The sequence below is a fragment of the Mustela nivalis genome, assembly GCF_964662115.1.
Source record: "Mustela nivalis genome assembly, contig: HAP1_SCAFFOLD_1710, whole genome shotgun sequence".
In the NCBI taxonomy this organism is placed as follows: Eukaryota; Metazoa; Chordata; class Mammalia; order Carnivora; family Mustelidae; genus Mustela; species Mustela nivalis.
Window position 1 is genome coordinate 22693 of NW_028134954.1, and position 24045 is coordinate 46737.

Genomic DNA, 24045 nt, shown 5'->3' on the forward strand with positions numbered 1-24045 from the left:
CTCAGACAGCGTCCAACACCTGAGGACAGATATGCTACAAAGCATGGCTCAAACATGCTGCTCCTCCCAGGGTCCCGCAAGGGCTCGCCGAGGGCTTCCCGAGGAGTTCTTGGGAAGGAAACGGTGTTCAGGGTATTATGCTTCTGGTTCGTCATTTCCTTCCTCTGGGGTTTTGGGCTTAACCTCCCTCAGGCTGGCAAGTCCCTCAAAGGCTCTGGGGCTGAGTGCCCCAGCAGGGAGGCCGTGGGGCCACGGGCCAGGATGGGACCCCAGCCCCACCACCCTAGCCCGCCTGTATCCCAATACTGCAGTTTGAGGTCTGAAAATGGAGATGAACACAGTACCTGAGTACGAATTAATATGTGGAAAGCACGTAAACCATGCATAAAGCAGCCAACCACTACACGCTGGCCTATGGCCACCATGTCACCATCGTCATGCTCACCATCCTGGCAATGCTTCGTGTCTCTTACCTACATGTCTCCAAAACACACTCGCAGTTCAGGCCAGAGTGAGGCCCCCCCAAGCAGCACCAAGCCTCACACTTTGCCCAGGGACAGTGCTGCCTTTGTCCCCTGCCCTCCACCCGTGTTTCTACTCCTGGACCCCACGGTGCTGCCTGCACTCAACACAGAACTTCCCCATCACTGCGGCAGGAGACAGAATTACCTCCCGTCAAACTGCGTCCCAACCCCCGGGGGATGGAATCCCAGCTCGAGGTCCCAGGGAAAGCCGGTGACGGTGCCTGGTGCACAGTGAGTCCTTGGTGATTCTCATGGGAATGCTCTTCCCAATACTGTGATAACTCTTCGCAGAGGGGTATCCCAAGGCAGAGCTGGACACTTGTGCTAAGGTATTCTCCTATAAGTACAGGGTGAGGACAGGTTTCAAACTCTCAGTTCTTATGTGCAAGGTCAGAAGCATGGCAAGACCACGGCTCTGCTGGTGTAGTGTGTGCAGAGTTCATTCATTTTCTCCCAGAAATCAGCAATTGCTTCATCACAGTTCAGCCTTGGTATTGGCTTTAATGACTTATCCATGGTCAGGAGAGTGAAACCCCATGGACTGTGCTCGGGACCATGACTTTCCCAACATGACGGGTTCCCCACGACACCTGCTCCCTGGTCTCAGCGTGAACAGGTCTGGCTCGGGAACCGTGTTCACTGGGAGCTGTCATTTCTTCACTCAGGCCTCGGGACCCATCACCCCGTGTGTTGGGAAACCCTGGTAGCGCGACCAACCACATTCCCCACACCCTCAGAAAGGGACCTGCCATGCCAGCTGTGGACAGCTGACTGCCAATGCCCCACAACCCTTCCTCCGGGGGCTGGAACCTCAGGCCCCAGGGGACAGACCTAGCACAGGGACAGATGAGGACACATGGGGCAGACAGATCCTCCACGGGGTCAAGAACAGCTGCATAGTAAAGTATGCAAGAAAGTACCAGCTTATCCGAGTACCCCCCAACCATGAATGTGTCCAAGGGAAATTTAAGAGAGGACAGAGTTGCTCGTGAATGCACAAAGTCTAAAACCCAAGATGTGAGGGAAAGCACCTGCCCAAGGCAGGCTGAAGAGGATTTGTGGAGAATGAGATGCACAGGAGGTACGGATGGCTCGCAGCCGCGGAGCTCGCATGCTGGCCCAGACACCGCTGTAAGTGCTTTTCCACATGTGACCTCATCTAAGCCAGAGAACCCCTGGGAGGTGGCCACCGTTACAGCCCCCACCTATCTGCAGGAAGGCAAGTGACATCACAGGGAAGACCTCAGGGAGAGGAAATCAGGGTCACCATCCTGGCTCCACTGCCAGCCTGCTGGGAGACCCCCAGTCCACCTGCTCAGCGATGATTAATCCGCCCTCCGAGGTCCCTGCAGCATGGGTGCGTGTCCAGGGCCCACGCTGGGTAGGCCACGGGTTTGAACGACCAAGACATTTACTATGTTGCTAATAGCCATCATGGGAAACAAAAACAAAAACACGGTTTCTCCTATGCCACGAAGCTATCCGTTTATAACAATAGCAGATAATCACACTTAGAAAGCCCATAATACTTCAATGTGTCCTAACGACGTGCTGAATTACAGAGATAACTAAGACAGAAGCATCATTTTTGCCATTTATTGGAGTATTTCTCACTCTACGCCCATTTTCACGGGGGGAGAAATAAAGATGACTATTTCCCACATGTGACTTTCCAGACAACGCAGGCCTTGGGTCCTGCCTGTTGTTCATCTCTGACTCCCACCCTGGCTGGCCCAGAGCCTCGCACATCAGAACGACTCAGAATATTCTTGCTCAGCAAATGATCGCTGCCTCTTCGAGGCTTACTTATTGTTTTACTATTTAGAGTGAAACGGCTGGACAGCAGTCTTTCTAAATTGCGGCTTGTGCCACAGCCAGGGGAGCGAGAGGTTTAACCGCGGGGCGACTCCAAAGGCACCTGCCCATCCCGGTGAGCCCGGCCCCTCCACCCAAAGGTCCCCAGCACATTCTGGTCCCAAGCCCAGGCATTTAAGTCCAAAACTTCAAAAACAAGGAAACCCTAAGTATGAGAAACAGTTTCCCAAGCCCCTGGCCACCGTGTCCTCCCTTGCCTGAGCAAGGGCCCTGAGCAGTTGGCCCTGAGCCTGGGATGTTCTGGACTCTTTTCGGGTAACGAATGCATGTGAGGCTCCTCACACCAGTCTGCACACACCCCTGCGCCGGAGTGGGGCCACCCACATCTGGAAGCTAGAATGTGGGTGGAGACAGAGGGCTCCCAGGAGGCAGTGAGTAGACAGGTGACTGTGGGGAGCCCGACCTCAGCTGGCCTGGCCACCGCCCACCCCATCGGCCTGGAGGAGGCCCCTGAAGAGCTCAGGCCCAGCCACCACACCCGGACCCACAGGTAGGTCAGAAGCCCTGTGCGCTTCAACTGGGAATGTTGGAAGGAGGAGGGGAGGAACAAAGTAAAGGTCCGACTGGGAGAGGAGAAACCGCCCCGGGAGAGATAGATGCAAAGCGACTTAAAATGCAATCCGAGCCAACTTCATACTACTGTAGGTATTAACCCATCACTACTCCGCAGGCCCACTCCAGCAGTAATTCAATGTTTACCTGACCTAAGCCAGACGTGGCCTACTTGGTGGCCCGGGGACCCACTTGCAATTGATTGTTTTAGGGGCCAGCAGCTGTAATCAAATACTGGGAGTGTCTAGCAGTTGGCTGATGAGGGAAGAGCAAACATTACAGCCTGTAATTTGGGAAACTGCACATGTGAGCTTCCGGATCATCCCCGGGCCCCACATCAGTGTCTCCAAGTTCTGTGTAGAGCAAACCACGGGGAACGTTCAGGGAATGACTTAAGAAAACACACGAATTGGAAAACAGCAGATTGTTAACACCCCCCTTCTCTCTCACACACACACACACGCACATTTGCACACATGCCACTCTTCCTTCAGAGCTCCGCTCTGGATCACCTCCTCCTGGAAGCCTTCTCTGCTCTCCCCTGAGCTCTGAGGCCTCACAGTACCCCTTCATCAAAATTCACACTGGTCTGTCTCAGGTACCTGCCAAGGGCTGACTTCTGTCCCCCCTTACCCCCAGACTCATATGTTGAAACCCAAATCCCCCTGAGCGACTGGAGGAGGGGACTCAGATTAACAGAGGTCATGAGGGTGGAGCCCTGAGCCACTATGGCTGGTGTCCTCGTGAGAAGGGACTCCGGGGAGCTCCCTCTCCCCACTCCCTCTACCCACCACACACGGCAGGAATGGCCACTTGGGGCCCCAGCAAGAAGGCGGCCATCTGCATGGACCTCGCTGGCCCCTGACCTCTGATGTCCAGCCTCCAGAACTGCAAGAACATGAAGTGCTGTCTTTTAAGCCACAGGTCTGTGGACTGCCCACACCTGACGCCAGGTCCTCTCCCCCATGTCTCGTCTGAGCTCCTAAAGCAGGACTTACACACAGTAAGCACTTACTAAGTTTCTTTGGTTAGGAGGAACCATGCAACGGGAGGCAGGCAGAGGCTGGCAAGACCACCTCAGTTCCTCACCCACAGCAGCTCAAAGCCCTGCTTGAATCCGGCGGGCTACAGTGAGGAAAATCTCGGGCCCTTCAGGGCTGCATTGGCCGAGGGCAGGACAGGGTTGAAGACTAAACCAGTGTCCTTCTTGCCAGTGACACAGGCATCCAAAGCCAAAGGGAAGGAAGAGTCAGAAGTAAAAATTCTCGATTCAACAGTATCTCTTAATCCCATGGTCTCAGATCTTGGCTGCCAAACCACTAAGGAGCCTATTGACCCGCCGACCAGCCACGAGGCCAGAACAGACTCCGTCCCTCTGTGCTTCCAGAGCTCAGGAGAGCCAGCCCGCCTGGAGACCACCCTGGAAAAGGAACCTAACATTCCCTGCAGAGGCCCAATGCCAGGGCTGCCCTTGGTCCCAGTGCACAACACTGCTCAGGAGAAACCGTTACAATATTTCTAGAACACACAGAGTGCAGTTGGGTCAAGAGTCAGTGGGATCCTGGCATGGTAAGTGAAGATGCTAGGCGCAGCAACCACAGACTGTCACTGGACACGGACAAAGCCCTTGGTGACTCCTGGATCCAAACACAACCCCCTGCCCCCCGTGTCCCACTGGCCCAGTGCCTCCAGCAGCTGAGGTGGTGCCTGGGATAAAGGGAGACAGAGGGGGCATGTGGAGGAACCCCTCCCCTGCTGCAGACTCATTGGGGCTGTCCGGAGTTCTGTGGTGCCTTCCCTCTCCTTCCCCCAGGGAAAGAGAGGAAACCTCCCTGGTCATAAGCCCAAGGCAGCCTTCCAGACTGACATGGACTGAGCGAGCCTTGACCACGTCGGCTGCAGCACGTGCACCCCACTGACAGCACACAAGCCTCCCGGGACCACCAAAGGGTAAGCAGGAACGTCTGCTGGACAGAGGCCAGCTCTGGGATGGGTGGCGGTGGATCCCATCAGAGTCTGCAGAGTACGCAGCAAGAACCCAGGGCTGAGGGGCACCTGGGAAGGAAGGACCACCCACCCATGCCAGGGTGCTGCCAGCAGAGTCCCCGAGAATCCCCGAAGCGTCCCAAAGAGAGAGGACCAGCTTGGACGCAGCCCACCCCGAGCCCCAGCCCCCGGGGGCTGCCCTCCCTCAGCTCCCCCAGTGGTGGAGAGGGGGCGTCCTTGGCCCCTGTTGCCCACGCAGCTGTCGCACCCCACGGGATACCGGGCTGAATGGGGGCTGGAGATGCAGCTGGACACCAGTGAGAGCAGTGGAAGGTCCGGCGCACACCCACCTTGGACGGCAGTTCCTCAGAATCAGGGAGCACCGCGCAGAGCCGTCAGCATACCGGGCGCACGCATTTCCCGTCTCTCGCGGCCTCGGGGGCGTGGGCTCTGCAGACTCTGGAGCAAGTCCATCCCGCAGGCCGCAGGACCTAAGCCCAGCTCTGCCGCCTCAGCCACGCCAATGGAGGCGAAGTGCGCAGCCGCCCGTGACACCCACCAACGCGGGGCTCGAAAAAGAGTCACGGGGTGATTCAACGGGCTGAGCTGGAAGGCGTGGGGTGTCCTTAGCCGAGCTCTCTCAGCGCCTTGGCAGCCGGCCTGGGGGAGCAGGCGGCTGGGCGCAGGCCGGCCGGGCGCCTCAGGGACATCCTGCTCCGCAGCTTGCCACGCTCCCTGTGAGCGCCTGCGGACGTTGCCGGCGTATTTCCGGCACTTCCGGCGTCCTGCCCGCACTTCCGGCTGCGCCCATCCCATGCGGCCGGCTGGCCTGGATACTTAAGGCACTTCCGGGCCGGCCCTCTGATGCCCCTAGCGGGTGTGGACACCCCTGCACTTCCAGCAGCGTGGGGAGGAAGGGCTGCTGCTGTGGTCCCGCCTCTTTGTGTCCATAGAAATTTTGTGTTCCATAGAAACACAAAATGTCTGGGACGCCTGAGTGGCTCAGAGGGTTAAGCCTCTGCCTTCAGATCAGGTCATGATCTCAGGGTCCTGGGATCAAGTCCTGCATCAGGCTCTCTGCTCGGAAGCAGGGAGCCTGCTTTCCCCTCTGTCTCTCTGCCTGCCTCTCTGCCTACTTGTCATCCCTCTCTCTCTCTGTCAAATAAATAAGTTAAAAAATGTTAATAAAAAAAAAGAAAAAAAAGAAACACAAAATGTCTTTGTGTTCCATAGAAGTTTTAGGACTGTTTCGAGCAGCTCTGTGAAAACTGCTGATGGAATTCTGTTAGGGATTGCATTAAATTTTTTAAGAAGATTTTATTTATTTATTTAACAGAGAAAAATCACAAGTAGGCATAGAGACAGGCAAAGGGCGGGGGAGGGGGGAATCAGGCTCCCCACTGAGAGAGAGCCTGATGCAGGCCTCGAGAACCCTAAGATCCCGACCTGAGTTAAAGGCAGAGGCTTAACACTGAGCCACTCAGGCACCCTAGACATTTAATGGATCTAACTGACTTCCATATCGAGCAGGTGCTAGGTTCTCGCTTAGTCCAAAGTGCCTAATTTAATTAATTATATAACAAAACATCTTTTGAATCAATAAAGTAAATTCAAATGGTTTTCTGATTCTTGACATTCTGACACTTTGTGGTGTGTAAAGCAGTTAAGTTAAAGTCAGTTTTTCTATTTTTTCTGTCTAATAATGGAGTCACCTAACCTTTCATCCATAGAGTGAAAATTCAGGAAATCTGCCATGATCAGGGAAGGTCTTTGGCAGCCACAGTCTCCCACCTTTCCGTCTTTGCCTGGATGAGCAGCCAGCCAGAAGTTGTTTGGGTCTTTTTCATCTTCATAGGGATCTTGATGAGGATGCCCTTCAATTATCCCTGTGAAGGTTTCTAACCTTTGCCAAACTTCAGCACCTCCAACCACACCATGTAGTTATTTCTTATCCCTACAGCTAAATGAAGCCAACCATATCAATTTTATTCTCAGGGCATTTTTACAGCAATGCCAAGTGCTAGCAAACATAGTAGTCAGCTTTTGAGGCAAAAGAGGGGGAAAAGGTGAATGTCTTTCAGGGAAAAACATTTCCTTGTATAGCCTCATTGACACCAGAGACAAGGACAGAGAAACATGCTTCTGTCAACACGAGTTTAATTGGGTGATATTGATCCCGAGAAAAAGAATGCAAAGGACCCTGCAACAAATCACCCAAAAGGAGGCGGATGTTACTTTCCTGAGACATGTACTCTGTCCTCTTTACTTGCTCAAGCAGCTGCATAAACCAGGGAGAAGAGGTTGACACAAAAATCTTATTTGGAATTGACTGAATTTTGGCAGAAAACATGTCCCAAGATAACTATTTCATGATGGTCTTTGGTTGTCTTGGGGAAAATTTAGTTTCGCTGAGAGGGCCCAAGAATATGTTGATGGTGGAGTGCTTCTTCAGAACTTCAAATTGTGAGAAAGGTAGCTCTTCAAACTTCATTGATTTTATTCATGCTAATTTATTAATTAATGCTGATTTTAGTCAGTAACTTGAAATATCATTTTTCCTCACTGGCTATATGATGGTTAGTTTTATGTGTCAGCTTAGTTGGGGTCTAGGACCCACCTATTTATTCAGGCACAATCCAGGTGGTGCTGTGAAGTTGTTTGGTAGATGTGGTTAATAACAACAATAAGTTGACTTGAAATGAAAGAGATTGTTCTCAATAATGGAGATGGGCTTCATCCAATCAGCCAAAGGGACTTAAGAGCAAAAACTGAGGTTTCTCAAAGAGGAAAGAATTCTGTGGGTCATGACCACAGCATCAAACCCCACCTGAGTCTCCAGAATGATGGCCTATCCTATGGATTTTCATGTGCCAACCCCACATCCCATAAGCCAATCCCTTGACTCTTTTCATTTGGAGAATCCTGATACAGTTGCTATCCAGCATGTTTTTTTAAGAAGTTACCACTACTTACACATAAATGGAATGATAAACCATACTCACAGATTGGAAGAATTAATATTAAAATGTGGATACTACCCAAAGCCATCTAGAGATTCAGTGCAATCCCTATCAAAATACCAATAATACTTTTGACAGAACTAGATTGAAGTATCCTGAACTTTGTATGGAACCACAAAATACCCCAAATAGCTAAAGCAATATTGACAAAGAAGAACAAAGCTGAAGGCATCACAGTCCCAGAGTTCAAGATAAATTGCAAAGCCATCATAATCAGGGCAGCATGACCTTGACACAGAAACACACACTCTTTTTTTTTTTAATTTAATTTAATTCTTTCAGTGTTCCAAGATTCATTGTTTATGCACCACACCCAGTGCTCCATGCAATATATGCCCTCCTTAATACCCACCACCAGGCTCACTCAACCCCCAACCTCCTCCCCTCCAAAACCTTTAGTTTGTTTCTCAGAGTCCACAGTCTCTCATGGTTTGCCTCCCTCTCCAATTTCCCCCAAATCCATTCCATTCTCCTCCCCTTCTCCCAATGTACTCTCTGTTATTCTTATGCTCCACAAGTAAGTGAAACCATGATAACTGACTCTCTCTGCTTGACTAATTTATTCAGCATAATCTCCTCCAGTCCCATCCATGTTGATAAAAAGTTGGGTATTCATTCTTTCTGATGGAGGCATAATACTCCATAGTGTGTGTGTGTGTGTGTGTGTGTGTGTGTGTGTGTGTGTGTGTGTGTGAAAGAGACAGAAAGGGATGAAGGCAGAATGGACGTTGCACAGGGATGACAACTCCCGAGGCCGCAGTGAGCCAGGCTGGCACACGGGGACGCGTGGGGCTCTGGCCAAGTACATTTATACGCACACATCTATTTTTGAAGGATAGACCAACAACCTGGTTCAAGACCTCATGATTTCTGTTGCTTTATCCACTGCCCCCAGCTCAGCTGCAGGGAACACAGGCTCCAGAGGCGTCTACTCTCAGTACAAGCGCACAGACATCAGAAAACACAACCCGTACCTTTGAAGAAGCCGCCAGAGCTTTTCCTTTCAAAGCATAAACTCCGTCACAAAGCGAGGCATCCGTTCTGGGCTTGCTGACATGTGTGTGGGGCTGCCTGATGCCAGTGCCAGAGAGGCCTGATCTCAGAAGATGCCCCGCGGCCCATGGAGGACAGGAGGCCCCACATGGCAGAAAGAGCCGCCATAGCCAAAGAGATGGAGCGTCCGGACACGTCATGTCACCCTTGAGGTGTCCATCCGGGCCTGTGAGAGGAGACACAAGCCTGGCCAGGCTCTGCACCATGATGGGGACATGGGGTGCCAGGGGGGCAGTGAGCGGCTCTTGTCCGCCACACATCCCCTGAGGTGGAGAGCTCCACAGGGTCAGCAGCCAGTCTAGAAAGATGAACCCCTTCCTACGTGTTAGTGCTTCCAAATTGTTTGACTCTGCAAGAAAAGGTTATAAAAACATCACACTGCTTGCCCACGAGGCTGCAAAGTGATCAGAACAAGCTAGTTAGGTGACGCACCCTGACGATAACACGCGCGAGCTCTGACAGGACAGGGACCCATGTCGAGGTCCCAGTGCACCCGTTTCCCAGCTATGTCACTTGCTGAGTTTCTGGAACTTTACAAGCCCAGGCTGGCCCATCTGTGAAGTGCGTCAAAACCAGCGCCTGCCTCACAAGGCGCTAAGTGGCTTGCCACATCAACCCTCTGGCCACATGCTAAGCTCTCAGAACCAATGGCATCACTGGTGCTGCTGAGCACCTCCTCCTGACACGTGGGATTCACCTTCCACGCGAGCACCAGAACACCCTGGACGATCCCGAGTGTGCACAGAAGTGTGGGTACTGGGCTCACATGGCCACGCCCAGGTTCTCACTTATTTACTTAATGTGCCTCTGCACAGAATTCCAAGAAGAATGATAACAGTGGCCCTGGAGGGAACACCCAGCATGTGCCACAAGCCTCCCTAAATGTGTGATGTCCATGCTGGATTCTCACGGTGTCAGGAGGAGCGATGACCATCTGCCCCATGTGACAGGTGAGGGAACAGGGCTGACAGAGCTAAGTGATGCACCCCACGGCAAAGCCATCGTGTGGGAACCTACGATGTGAGCCCAACCAGTCAGACGTCAGTCCACGCTCTTGCTCAACATTGCACGCTGCCTCCCGACCCACTTGGGGACCCCATCTCCTGGCTGTTGGTGGGTGTGGAGAAGGCTTGGGGTGGGGACCACAGCCGACGCACTGGTGGGTCCCGGGGAGCCCCAAAACGGGAGGGAACCACTTTCCTGGCACAGCCAACCAGACCCAGGTGCTCAGGGGGCAGATCACCCCTACATTTAAAAGCCCCTGAAGGCTCCATGCTTCCCAGCACCATGCAGTGGATTTCCCTGGGACATCAAGAAAAATCAGACTGTGTGCTAAGAAAGATGGGAAACTGAAGGGGGAACCAGATGACAGAGGGCAAGGGGCAGAGTCCCTGGGGATGACAACGGGTGCCCCGTGACAGCATGACTCCTCCTTTCAAAGGCCGCATATGATTCCAGTAAGGCTGAGGAAACAGCAACATCGATGCATCTGGATAATCTTCCATGAATCCTTGCCTGGTACCCCGAACCATCGTTCAACCTGGCCCCGTTTCTATCAAGTCTCGAAACACAAAAATCCTTCAGTCGGCGCTGTGCCTCTTGGTTCTGAATCACAGTTTTGGCATCTTTGCCCAGTTAGCAGTTCAAGATCCCACGAGTGCTTCCACCAGATACTTTACAGGGAGAGCAGACATGCGAGGATTATTAAACACATACACATGGTGTACATACATGTGTACATGTGCATGTGTACACACACACACATGCACGCAGCCATGCATGCACACACTCGCACACCAAAACCTCAGAGGAAAGGCCACTGTGGCCTTTGTGGCAGCGGTCACTCTGGCCATAGCCCTTGCTGGCGGAGGACGAGGCTACACTCCAGTTCTATGTTCCAACCTTAGCTACCAGCTACTAACACTAGGGTCTGTTTCATTTGCTCCCTGCAGATCCTCCAGACTCCACAGAAACAGCTCTCAAAGCTTCAAAATGAAGCTTATCGGAAGGTAACCGATTGAAAAACATTTAAACAAAACTTGTCAAAATCTTGAAACAGGCATCTTGGACTGATAGAATCGTAATCATGACACCGTCCACCCAATCTAGTTCTGGCTTTCTGAGCAACGAGACACCCCCAGGCCCAGAGGAGCCCCTTTCCTTATGGCCCAGGCTCACCTCTACCTGCCTGCACTTCTGGACATGGGGGACACCGCATCCCTGCAGGTGAGGGTCCCCAGAGTTAACAGGTGAAAGTACTGGGTGCTCAGTTATATTTGAATTGAGAATTTAACAAATGAGTTAAGTCCCATGCAATATTGAGAGTACGCTCAAATTAAGAAATGATTTGTCATTTATCTGAAATTCAGCTTTTACCAGGCATACCGTGTCTTACCTGACACATGCACTGGAGGCCCAACCCCAGGGACCTGGGACGGGTGGGGGCCGGACTCACGAGAGCATGCCTGCTGCTGTCCCAGGGGCCCCCACTTGCCCTTCCCCCAGCACTGCTTTAGGACGCCCCCCTGGCCTCTTTTGGCTGTCAGCACTCCACACAACCCATGGTCCAGCGGCGTCTTCCCTGCTGCATGCACACCCTTGAAAGAACGTCATGTGGTCGTGTCTTGTTTCCAGGAAAAGCTCCAGGGGCCTCCTAACTGGAGCCTGCTTTTGTTTTCCTCTTCCCCCTCGTAGACCCGTCCTGCACGCTGTGCTCAGAGGCCCACATGCAAATCAGTGTGTGTGCGTCAGTCATAATTTCAAGACCCACATGAAACTGAGAGCTGAACCAGTATGCCCACCTTCGCTAGCAGGAAACCCCTCAGACCCCGACCTGCTGCTGTCCCTGGATGCCCTGTCCCCTCACTACTGCGAACCACTGCTCAGGGAAATGACACACATTCGAGGAGAACAGGAAGAAAGGAGCCCTCAGCTCCAGGCTTCCCAGCGTGTGCCAGCCACGGCTCAAGCCCAGCCATAAAATGCACAGGAACAGGGAGAAGCACGGACAACACAATAAAGCAAGGAGAAAATGAATGACGCCATAATACAGTCTGTTTTCATTTCGTGCAGAGAAAATTAATTTTTTAGGACATTTCACTTAACTTGGCAATATTTTACGGTTTAACCTCTGATGCCTGAAGCGCCTCTCTTTCATGCCCTTCAGCCTCAGACGGGGGAAGCCCGTTTTACGACTAGCTGTAGGTCCTGCCTCTTGGGGGATGACCAGCCTCATGGCCCAGCTCAGGGCCGTGTGCACTCAAAGGAAGGGGAGTTGCGCTGACCAGGATTCCCAGCTCATCACCTCCCGCAGGAGCACCCGCTGTAACTGTGAGTCACCCTCCTGAAGAGTGGACACATTACTTTCCAGAGCAAGGAACCGGCGTGGGCTGGTCGACCAGATGAGGCTGTGTAGGCACTCGAGGTGCTCGGCCCCCTCCAACTTGTACCCAGGGCAGCAGTGGTAGGAGATGACATCCCCACGGGGAAGGAGGTCTGCAACTCGGAGATGTTCGCGTAGCCATTGGAAGAGGCAAGAGGTCTCAGGCAGCCTGTGGCGAGGAAAAGAGGAGGGACGGTCGCACTTGGTCCCCTCTGCACCAACGAGACCCGCAAAACCCTGGCCCCCTGCCCGCCACCAAGGGCTCTTCAGCCAGACGCCCGTAACCACTTTCCTGTTCGATTCATGTCGCAGAATTTGGCGTCATGCTTGCAAACCACACAGAGAGGCCCAGGGGAAGAGGGAGGAAGTGAGGGGGGTACAGCTGGGATCAGGGAGCCCCAGACACACCTCAGAATCATCCGGGAACCTTTAAGCAACACAATCCTGGCTGCGAGCCCTAGGTCTATGCACAGCCAGGGCACCCCGAATTTTTTAAATCTCCCCAGGTGATGCTAACATGCTCCTGGGGGTGAGAAGCACTGAGGTGCTGTGCAGCAAACATACACCCCAACTGTTTCAACAATGGGGACACCTGGGGGGTCTGAGGAGGTGGCAGCAAAAACACCCTTCCCCTGCTTGGACTGTGAGGCAGGGGCCTGCGGACCCCGTGTGATGCTACGTGAAGATCAATTTGCATTTTAGGTGCACTTGACATGGTTCTCAGCCTTGAGAACTACCCAGAAAAAGGGTGTCTCAGAATACACCCCACTGGGCCCCCTCCCAAGGAGCTCCTGGTCAGGGTCTGCGCAGAGCCCAAGGACATGCACGGCAGGCATGGGGCTGGGTGTCGCAAGCCCCCACGCACACCCAGAATTCTCCATGCTGTCTGTGTTCCCACACTTCTGCTTCTGCCAAACGGAAGCTGCTTTTCCGTGTTGAAACCTGTGCCTGGGGAACATTCCCAGGGGCACAGAATCCCGTTCTGTGTGGCCCCCGCTGCGATCCTGGCATTTCCTGTCGGGGTCAGTGGTCTCACTAGAGGAAATAATGACTCTGCAGAGCTGGGGCTCTTCCCGCGGAGAACTAATTGTGTGTGAAGTAAATAACTTATAATGGAAATCCCGACTCTCCCTTCCAGTCGCCGAGCACGGATCACAGCATGCCCATGGCAGCAGGTGTCTGAGCTCTGCTCCCGAGCTGGCTTGCTTTGACATTCTGAGCCTCGAACGGCTTCATGCTCCGCCGACTGCCCTGGTCAGTGAGCTGGTACGTGGGATCGATGTTTCGGCGTGAGACCAGAGAGGCCAGGGCAGCCCTGGCATGCAGAACTTAGGGAAATGCTCCCTTTGGGGCTGACAGTGTCCCGTGCCACAGAGATCCACGGGCCTACTACCACACAGGCCACATCTGAGACACGTGGCCACATCCTTTCTCCACGGCCTGGAAGGATTTACCCGTTGAGCTGAACATGAACTGTGTTCACAGGAAAAGTGAAGTGTCGGGGAGGAGGGGGAGATTGGGACTCAGGAATAAACAGAATCCGTGACTGAGAAAAGTAAGACAAGCACGTCAACATGAACAACTGACCGTATCAGAGTCCCTAAGTGCTGTTCAAATGAGCTGGCACAAGGGACAGTGCCTGCGGCTCCTCCCAAGAAGGAGTGTCATTCCTGGCCACTCCCACAGAGAAGCTGGAGTCCCCTGAATATAAAATGGACAGACCCACAGTGAACAGCAGGTGCGTCTGGACACTGCTCTCCAAAACACAAAGTTCCCAAGGAAAACATGGCCTTGGAACATGCCCGCCTGCTTGCCTGCCCCAAAAGAAGCCAGAAGGGGTTGTAACTGCAGTAGTAAACCAGGGAAAGAGAGACATGCTCCTTGGCTGGGGACAGCCCATCCCAAGCATGGCAGCAGACACCAGGCTTTGACACAATAGCTTGGTGCAACCTCTATTTACACTTCCAGGCAATGGCGAGCCAGCTTGTCAGGCTCTCTCCCCCGGATCTGGAAGTGCAAAGAAAAGCCACAGGACGAGACGTCATGCTAAGGGCCAGTCATGCTCCCCGTGGCGCTCCGAGGTGTCAGGCCATCTAATGCCGCCAGACCCCTCACGCCCATGCCATGTTGGGCAGTCACTGCTTGGGCAGCCAGGCCCCTACCTGCCTCTGCATGGAGATGAGTTCAGGGCACAGAGCAGGGGACATGCCCTGAGGGAGGGTGGTGTGGGTGACGGTGCTATCCGGGGAAGGGCACCTTCCGAGAGCAGCCAGCCGGCTCTGGGCGACGCTCTGAGATGCAAGCGCAGGGTGGTGGACAGAGCAGAGCAGGAGGCCACACCTGAGCCCATGATGAGGATGCCACCCTCGGGCATTTCTTAAGAAATAATAGGGACCAAAAGAACTCGTAAATAGGTGCACGGAATTTGCAAGACCTAAGAGGGAGAAATCTCTAGAAAGGGCAGGAGAACAGGGGACAGTGGGGGATGCAGGATTCATGAAGGCAGAGGGGGCTGGCATCCGAGGGAGCGTTCTTGGCCCCGGGAAGGAAAGGGACCAGTCGTTGGTAATGTTCACGTGAATATTCAGCCCAACCTCAGATCACGGTGACAACTCTCCACAGCCTCCCGAGAAGTGCCCCCAAAGCACATGTATCCCTGGAAATGTCATCTGTGCAGGCTACGTGGCACAGGGAGTTTGAGCAGAGAAGCTCACAAAGGGGTGGCCTGGCCGCCCTTGGTCCTCCCGATCCAGAGCCTCTGTTTCTGCAAAGGGCCATGTAGGACTCTTAAGCCCTCACAGAAGGAAATAATTCATTTCCGACCCCGGGGCACGCAGAGTAATATCAGAGCCTGCCAGCCATGACCTAGAGCCCAGCGCTAGCATTCGTCTCAACCGGAACACGCCAAGGCTCCGGCGCAAACAAGCCTCCTCCCCGAAGAATGAATTATGCACTGGCTTTCAAGTCACATGTCAAGAAAATAAAATCAGAATTAATGTGCACGGAAGGACTTATTTTCACAAACAGGGTCCTCCGTGTTGGCCCAGGCAAATGTTAAAAAGGCAAGAGGATTCTTATTTACTGGGTAGTTTGGATAAAATCTGAATTTGATTATTTTTCTGCTCCTCATGCATTATAAAAATGGATAACGTTAAGAAAAAATAGCCTCTGTAAAGATGCGTCTTTAATCTACCCTCACCACCACTGAAATAAGTATAAACGTTCTGCTGTTTTCATTAAAAATGCCATAGTTCATCATCGTGCTCACAGCCTGGTTACAAAATGCCTATTTCTTAAAAGACTTTTGGTTCTCGGTGTGAAGGAGAAGTCAACATGCTCAAGAACAAGGGCTCTTCTGGTCTGGGCTCTCACGGTGGGCACGAGGGGCTGTTGGGGACCGCAGGGAGGGTGTGCGGATGCCAAGGCCAGAGCCGGTGGGCCCTGCTTCCCTCCACGTCCCAGTGGAGAGACACACACGTGTTCCCAGCCCGCGCCCCTACCTTGACAGAGCGGCAGGTTGTCCCACGTCCCGTCATCACGGCACAGAGAAACCATGTTGTACAGATCAGGGTAGCGGATCTTGAATCCCTCGTGACAGGTGACGATCAGCTTGTCTCCGTGTCTGTATGTCCTGTTATGAATCTCAGCATCGTCGATTTGAGGGATACGGCAATCTGCAAAGGTGTAAAATGGACACGTTATTTTTTTAAATTTCAGCCTGTTGTGCTTCCCAGCTTGGCACAAAGCTCTTCTTTTCGGACCTGGCCTCAGGCTTCCCTGTGATAAAACGCCCTCGCACACGGACTGCTAGCCCCTGGTCTGGAGGGGACTGAGGACAAGATGTCCCAATCCAGCCATGAAAGGAGCTTCACCTCCAGCCTGGAACCCTTCACACCTCACAGTGGAGCCTCAGGCGATTTTGGAACTAAGAGAGGAAGGACAGAGCTAGGGGCTCACAATGACCTGCTAAGTGGTTCCACCCAGCCTACCGCCTCTGCCTTGGGGCAGAAGAAAAAAAAAGGCCTTGCAGAACAGTGGGGACAAGCTGGGGCCACACCGGCCGGCACCTCCCTCCTACCGGATCTGCTCCACGCGGGTAATAACATGGAAGCACATGCAACCACCAACACCACACAGCCCCCCACAGGTAGGTGACCTGCTTCTTGGAAGCAGGTGGGAGCAGAATACAGACTCGGAAAGGGTCTGTAGCCCAGCATCAGGGGCGCAGGAACAGGAAGTCCACACAGAACGTGATTGAGAGATAAAATACAGTGGATAAATTATAACCCTCCACTTCGAACATGGTCTCCTCCCAATTCCGCGTGTGTCCCCACATAACCTTGTGCAGCCATCCCCGGAGGCGTACAGAGGGGTTGCGCTCCAAGCTTCGCAAGTTTTAAAAATGAAGCAAAATCCAAGCACAGCATTTCGACAATCACAGAAACTTTCTCCAAGAGTATCTCAATGCTGTAAGACTGGGTTTCTCAGCCACTCCCGAAAGCCTTCTGAATCAGCCATATGGTTGGAATGGTGGGAGACTTGACCATGAACTGCTGGCTCTGAGGCCTGAGCCCAGGAGTCCTGAGGCTGCGGAGGGAAGGGACCCAAGCAGCCCATGGCCGGGAACACAGGTGGGTTTAAAAAGCACATCCCAGGAGTTTTGATGTAGGGTTGGGGCTGGGTTTACAGGGACCAATGAAGAATCTGACAACAGACTCTAGAAAACAGGATGACCTCTTCGCGGGGTCAAAGTCAAAGCTTGGGCGTGGCATCTGCCTTCATCTCCAGATTAGCTGGAGAGCAGGGACTGCACCCCTGCATTCTCCCACATGCCCTTGGAACTCCGGGACTCCACACGTGGCTGGCAAAGAAATGTCGAGGAAGTGCGGCCATGGAGCCCCGGGACAACCCCATCAACCCTCTGTCTGCAAATTTCAGCAGGAAGCGTCCTTGATGGAAAACTGTTGTGGTTCTAGTTCGACCTCTTATTTTTGAGTTTCAAACTGTGGAAAGGGGTTTCCAACCTCTCACGTTTAACCAAAAATTTTTCTACCAGAATAGACAAATTCCCCCAAAGTCAATGCCAGAATGATCCTGACTGGAGTCACAAGGCAAGTGACAACTTGGCACCACTGCTGCCTTCTTAATGGAAACGGGAAATCACGTTTCTCAGTAGTGCTAACGCAGGCATTACTCAGAGCAAATAAAAACACCTTTATCCAGGCGCCCCTCTGTAAAACCCCAGCTGCCAACTAACCCCATGTTGCTGATTTACGCGACAAAGCCACCGTTCCCCTGACTGGCTTCCGACTTCTCCGGGAGCTGACCCAGGTCCTTAGCAGGCAGCCAGCGTCAGTGAGTAAAGCCAGTGGACAGAAGGGACACTGCGGCCCGTGAGTGTGTGGTCACTGGCTGTGCAGAAGCAGCAGTCACTCACACAGAGTGCCCTGAACTCCTGACCAGATGCCTCTGTCCACAGCCAGGAGCTGGGGGCCACCACGGGGCACATGGCCCAAGGATCCCAGGGCACTACGGCCTCCCAAGTTCTGCTCATGATGGAGTCACCATGGGGACTGGCTGCTATGGAACAGAGACTCGCACTGACCAGGGAGCTGGGAGCAGGCACCGGAGCTATGGCCAGGAGGCCAGGAGGGCTGTGGCCCAGATAAAGGACAGAACAAAACAGACCAGCAGTAGCTTCACAGAAGTCGGCCCCCCAAAGCTGAGCTATGATCCTACCCTTGGCGTCTGGCGCCTGAGCCCCCCACCAGAGGAGGGGAGATAGGAAGACGAGCCTGGCCCAGCCAGGCCATCCTTAGCCGGACGTGACTATGCACTTCATGTCTATGGAAACAGAGAAGCCAGGATCTTTAGTGCCCCAAAACAAATACATATAATCTTCATCAGTTCTGAAGTTTCAAACAGAAATAAGAGAAATTTCCTACAGTATGAGTGCATCCCGTCAGCCAGAAGAATGTTTAAAAGCCGCTCCAAAAATGCCATTACCAAGGATGACAGATAAAGCTCCATCGGTATCTGACTCTGGCAGGAGTGGGGATGTGATCAAACCCGACACAGACAGACACAAACGGGCACTTTGGGGATACAGCTGAGAGGGTGCAAAGCTTCCACTTTGAGACATCCTTTCTCCCCAGACCACTGCATCGCTGCATCTGAGTCCTGCTCGTGTAATAGGGGATTTAATAGAAACAAGTCAAAGAGGGGATATTAAGGTGATATTACACAGTTATACCTAAGAACAAATTATTCAATGACATTAGTTAGCATAGAGCAGAGTCCTAAGGAGCAGAAAAGGCAAAGTTCTAAGAATACATACCACGACCAATATTTACTGGCCTTTTTAAATGCCAGTTATATGTGAACATGAACCTGATTCCTTCAAGTGCCAACTCTGACACCCATTCTCCCTAAAAAGTGTTTCCAGGAACATAACTACGTAATCGACCCTGGAGACACAGCATTCATATCCACACAGGAAAGGTGCTGGAAGCCTCGCTGTAAAGGATGGTGTTGGGTTTTGTTTACCCCTGCATTTATAACACCCGGTATTCATCCATCCAACCATCCATCTGTCCACTGGTGACTCGCTGAGCACCCAGCTGCAAGCGCTGGGCACGGAGAGTTAGGAATCCTACCCTCGCTGCATGGAGAAGGCCGCTAACAAGTTAGTAAATCTGCGAGGTAGAGACTAACATGCAGTGATTGCTGCTCGCATGAGGAGGAACAGGTGCTGAGGTCACAGGGACCTACCAGGGGCCCCTGGAATCTGGGTGCATGGGACAGGCACCCTGAGGAGATAATGTTTATGATGCAGGGCCACATGGCAAGGTGGCCTTATCGAGCAGATCTGGGAGAAGACAGCTTTAGGCAGAGGGAGAGTAAGTGCAAAAGCCAGGAGAACACGAGTGTCCTTAAAATCACACAGGAGGAGGGGACGCCTGGGTGGCTCAGTGGGTTAAGCCGCTGCCTTCGGCTCAGGTCATGATCTCAGGGTCCTAGGATGGATTCCCGCATCGGGCTCTGCTCAGCGGGGAGCCTGCTTCCTTCTCTCTCTCTCTGCCTGCCTGCCTCTCCATCTACTTGTGATTTCTCTCTGTCAAATAAATAAATAAAAAATCTTTAAAAAAAAAAAAACACACACACAGGAGGGGGACACCTGGCTGGCTCAGTCCCAGGGTCCTGGGATCAAGTCCCGCATCGGGCTCCTGGCTCAGTACAGTGTCTAATTCTCCCTCTGCTCCTGCACGCTCTCTCTCTGACATATAAATAATAAATAAAATCTTTTAAACACACAGACACACACAGGAGGGTCCATGTGTCTGAGACACAGTGAGCAAGGGGAGATGAAGGCCTTCTAACTTGGGGCATACTTCATTAGGTAGTTAGGACAGGACTGGCAAGAGGTTGTCTTTTAGATAAGCTCTCTGTTTCCCAGGATGATAAAACAATAGAAGGCCTTTGTCTCCAGGCAATATTCGCGGAGCCTGCGTGTTCTACTATTGCTGATATGTTCCTGAGCCTGTCTGGGTTTTAAATGCTGAGTATCTTGGGCCAAAGGATTTATCAGGGAAGTTGATCTACAAAACCAAATAAACTTTTCATTACTGAAACCTTATGGAAACCACAGCCTGCATGGGCTGCGCATAGCAGAAAATATTCATTTATTTCTAAAATCCTTTTCAAAATTTGTTTTGATTTTTCAAGAGAAAGCTTGTGTAACCTGCAAGGCTGCAAAGTTAAAGAGGAAAAACCACATGCCTGTCTCAATAAATATAGAGAAGCATCTGTATCAAGGGACACAGACTCCTACCTGCAACACAGGGAGCCACCTTCCCTACACAGCATCCACCCGAGGCCCATAGCACCCGTTCTGAATGGTGACGCTGACCATTATTAATTGAAGGATACTTGACCAACCATGCCCTCTTGCTATTAGGCATAACCACGGTGATTCCATATTTCAGAACTTCCGACAGTGCCGCCAGGGGTGTCCCCGTCTGTCCCCACACACCATGGTCACAGTACCACAGACAGTACTCCCGGGCGCATGTTCCTTCCTGCGACCCACCTCACAGCTGGAGCTCTCTCAGCCCTGCTCAGCCACCACTCCCATGTTCGTTCCAACGCTTCTCTTACTTGTTCATTTGTTTTGTTGTTGAGATTCCACCTGTCACACACACACCTGTCCTTCTCTGTGTGATTTAGTTCACTTTACTTCTTTGTTTTAATTTTGACTCTTTTAGAAAAAGACCTCAAAAATAAAAGCAGAGACCACGCATGCTCTCAGCTTGGGGAAGCCTTTGCCTATGCTCAGTGACAGTCGAGTTCGGTGCTTCGAAGACTTCCATAAACACGGTCTATGCTAATTCCGAAAAACAGTGAGCTGTCAAGGTCAGGAAAGCTCCATCCACACCCACGGTCAGGGGTGGTGGGGAGAGACGGAGCCCTTGCCCGCACCGGCACTGCCTCCCTTGCGTCAGCCCAACCTGCCGCGGAGACAGTCAGCCCCCTGCCCGCCGCCAGGTAACCTCTGAGCAGTGTTCTAAACTCACACACACCCACGCAGCATGAACCACACAGAGCAGACACCGCCACGCTTGCCAGAGGTAGGCAGATACCGCGCCATGACGAGAGACCATAGGGTAACTGCTGGAAACAAATGCCCACTGTGCCGCCCTGTCTCCCTATCAAAACCCGCCTGGAACAGACGCGACAGTGACTGAGTGGATCTCCCGAGTACCACACGTTCCTGCCTCCACGGGCAAGTCTGAGCAGCACGTACTCTGCTTTCTCAGGCGCCGGGGCTGGGAGTGCGCGGCTGGCTAGGGACGCAGCAGTGAGCACCCCTGGTGTGACCTGAGCTGCTCTCCTGCCTCGACAGAAACCAGGACCTGGGTCGTCATTGAGGTTGAGGAGGGACACGGTGACTTGTGACACCGAGCCTCCTTTGCGCCCGGCCTGGCCACAATGCTCTCCCGCCAGCATGTGGGGTGGGCCCCTGGGCTGACGCGGCTGGTCCCCACAGCCCCACGAGCAGCCTCCACGGACGAGGGGGGCACTTTACCTTCTTGTGCACAGAAGGGCTTATCACTGGGGATCCAGCCGAGGGTTCCATTGAGATGTCTCACACACAGCCTCTTTGTAGGGCCCTGGAGCGTGAACCCGTCTTGGCAGTGAAACTGGGTGACAGACCTTTCAAGGAAAAGCCCTCCACCGGGTGTCCTGAAGCCATTCTCAGGGACACCGGAAGGTCATCGAACCCTACATTGACAGAGAGAAGAAAAGGAGCCTCTAAATATGTGCTTCCGAGGCTGGGAGCCTTCCTGCATCCGTGACGGACACTGTCACACACCGCCAACACCTAGCCACTCCAATCAGCCCAGAATGTCCGCATTCTGCCGTGTGCCACACTGGCTTCTTGCTTAGAACAGCGCCCGGAGCGTCCTCCATCCCCCGGCCGACCACAGCCCTTCATGGAGGCTCGGGGAGGAGCAGGGGAGAAGGAAGCCACACAGGGAACGACGCCGTGCAAGACGCTGCAGGGGGGTGAGGCGGGAGGGTCAGGGAGGAGGCATGGACTCTGAGCCACCCAGCAGGCCAGACGACATTTCAGGGACAGAACCAAGGATGTAGGACTGGCAGGGCTGGCATTCTCACAGGACAGGCCTGAGCCACCAACACTCGTCTCCTCCCCGGCCCTCAGCCTGGCCCCTCCCGCCAGGCCTCCTCCGGACTTCCCGAGGATCTGGGTACCTTCCAAACCTCCCAGCCACCCATTCTGTGCTCCAACTAGAGCTCAACCGCCACGGGTGCTGAGCTGGGAGCCCTCCAAGGACGAGTCACCTGTTCATCTTTGTGACTCTTTTGCAACTCTTCCCCTGGAAACCGTGAGAATGCTTCCCCGTTTCAAGAAGTATCCAGAGATGAATACAAAGTCAGCTGTGTCACAGCATCTAAGTAAATGCAGCAAAAGTAAATCTTAATAGCATAATTTAGACTTGATTAAAATGCATAAAGACCACAGATGTGGAAGTCGACGCTCTCTCCATCTGATGCCAAAACTGATATTTTCCCCCTCTTGATTAATTCGCTTGGATTACCCAATTATTCCAAAACCCTCTCACTCGGTTTCAGCTCCTACAAAACCGATAACAGTGCTAATGCCTAACATGCTTTCCACTCCAGTTTCAATACTGCTCCATAAATGTGCGACCAACACGACAGAATTACTCCAGACTGCATCCCAACATGGAGGAAAAGAACAGGCCTTCCTATAGAAAACCACCCATCAGAATAACCCGAGGGCCTCGTCTATCAACCAGAGATGGGGCACTCATACCTCATCACTGACATAAACCTCGGGGTTATTAGCTGACGGCATCCCACAAACACGTGGATAAATTACAAAGCTGATTAGTAAGTTGAAAATGGCAGGGGGGGGGGCGCCTGGATGGCCGTTGGTTAAATGTCTGCCTTGGGCTCAGGTCATGATCCTGGTGTCCTGGGATTGAGTCCCACGTCAGGCTCCCTGCTCCACGGGGAGCCTGGCTCTCCCTCTGCCTGCCCCTCCCTGTGCTCGTGCGTGTGCGTGCTCTCTCTCTGATAAATAAAATCTTTAAAAATATTTTGAAAACTACAAAATAATATGTATGTATGTATCAGCTGAAGCTTTTTAACTACACACAATTTACAGAATGTTCTTGCTGGAAGGAATCTTAAAATTCACCCAAAATAATTTCCCTCATTTTATAGCTGAGAAATCTGAGACCAAAAAGTTTAACGGAGTGTGCAGACTCACGCAGCTCTGAATGAGGGGGCCCAGGTCTGCATCTGATCGGGGAGGCCACGGTGCGGCACCCCCAACAATGGGCACCCTGACCAATGAATCTGTACCTCCGGCCACTGCCAAAACTGACCTCCAACACACACATAGGGGTCAAGGCGTTGAATAGAAGGCTCTCCTCTGGGTTAGGATGACAACATGAATTCGTTCCAACAAACTCGCATAGTCTGCCACTCTGTCATTCTTTTCTGACCGTAAGATGCAGGCACATGACCCTTCTGATGCTCTGTCCCTCCATCAGCCACCTCCAAGCATGAAGGGCAAGGCCGGCCTTAAACAGCTTCCTGCCACAGGTCAACAGGGCTGCAGGGTAAAACGAAAACAAGGAGGTGGCAGGGTACACACGCCCTCACTGTCCCACAGGTCCCCACACCCGCGTGTGGACCACTCCTTCCTTTTGCACCTTGCCCTATGCTGTCTACCCTTCCCCAGCTGCCTCTGTCCCAGGGACAGCCGTGGGAACAGGGGCATGTAGGGGCCAGGGAAGCAGGACTGGCATCATGATCAGCTTTGGGGGATGCAGCCTGAGCCCTCCAGGAGGAGCCAGGCCTATGACACGGGCCTGGGCAACCCCAGAAGGCAACGTGGCAGCCGCCAAGGATGGACAACCCAGGGTTCTCCCTGCCAGCACCACGGGAAGCCCAGGTGGCTGCCTGGCCCAAGGACCATGGAACGACTGTGGAAGGAGCACCCCAGCCAGGCAGTGAGTGGCTCTGAGGATGTCACATTTAATCTAGAAAAATGCAGGAATCTGCCACATCTGGGCCCTCTGTCTCCCCGCAGAGCCTC

General features: G+C 52.9%; 1 protein-coding gene across 1 annotated transcript in view; it reads right to left on the reverse strand.

Annotated features, from left to right (window-relative positions):
- LOC309858003 (uncharacterized protein) overlaps positions 1-21039 on the reverse strand; it is a gene marked incomplete at its 5' end in the record, with an annotated part of 35894 nt that extends 14855 nt beyond the window's left edge. Inside the window, 3 exons of the mRNA XM_082750686.1 lie at positions 12374-12561; positions 15893-16066; positions 20976-21039. Of these exons, the coding sequence (XP_082606812.1) occupies positions 12374-12561; positions 15893-16066; positions 20976-21039 (426 nt within the window). The remainder of the gene's footprint in view (positions 1-12373; positions 12562-15892; positions 16067-20975) is intronic.
- Between the last annotated feature and the right edge of the window lie 3006 nt (positions 21040-24045).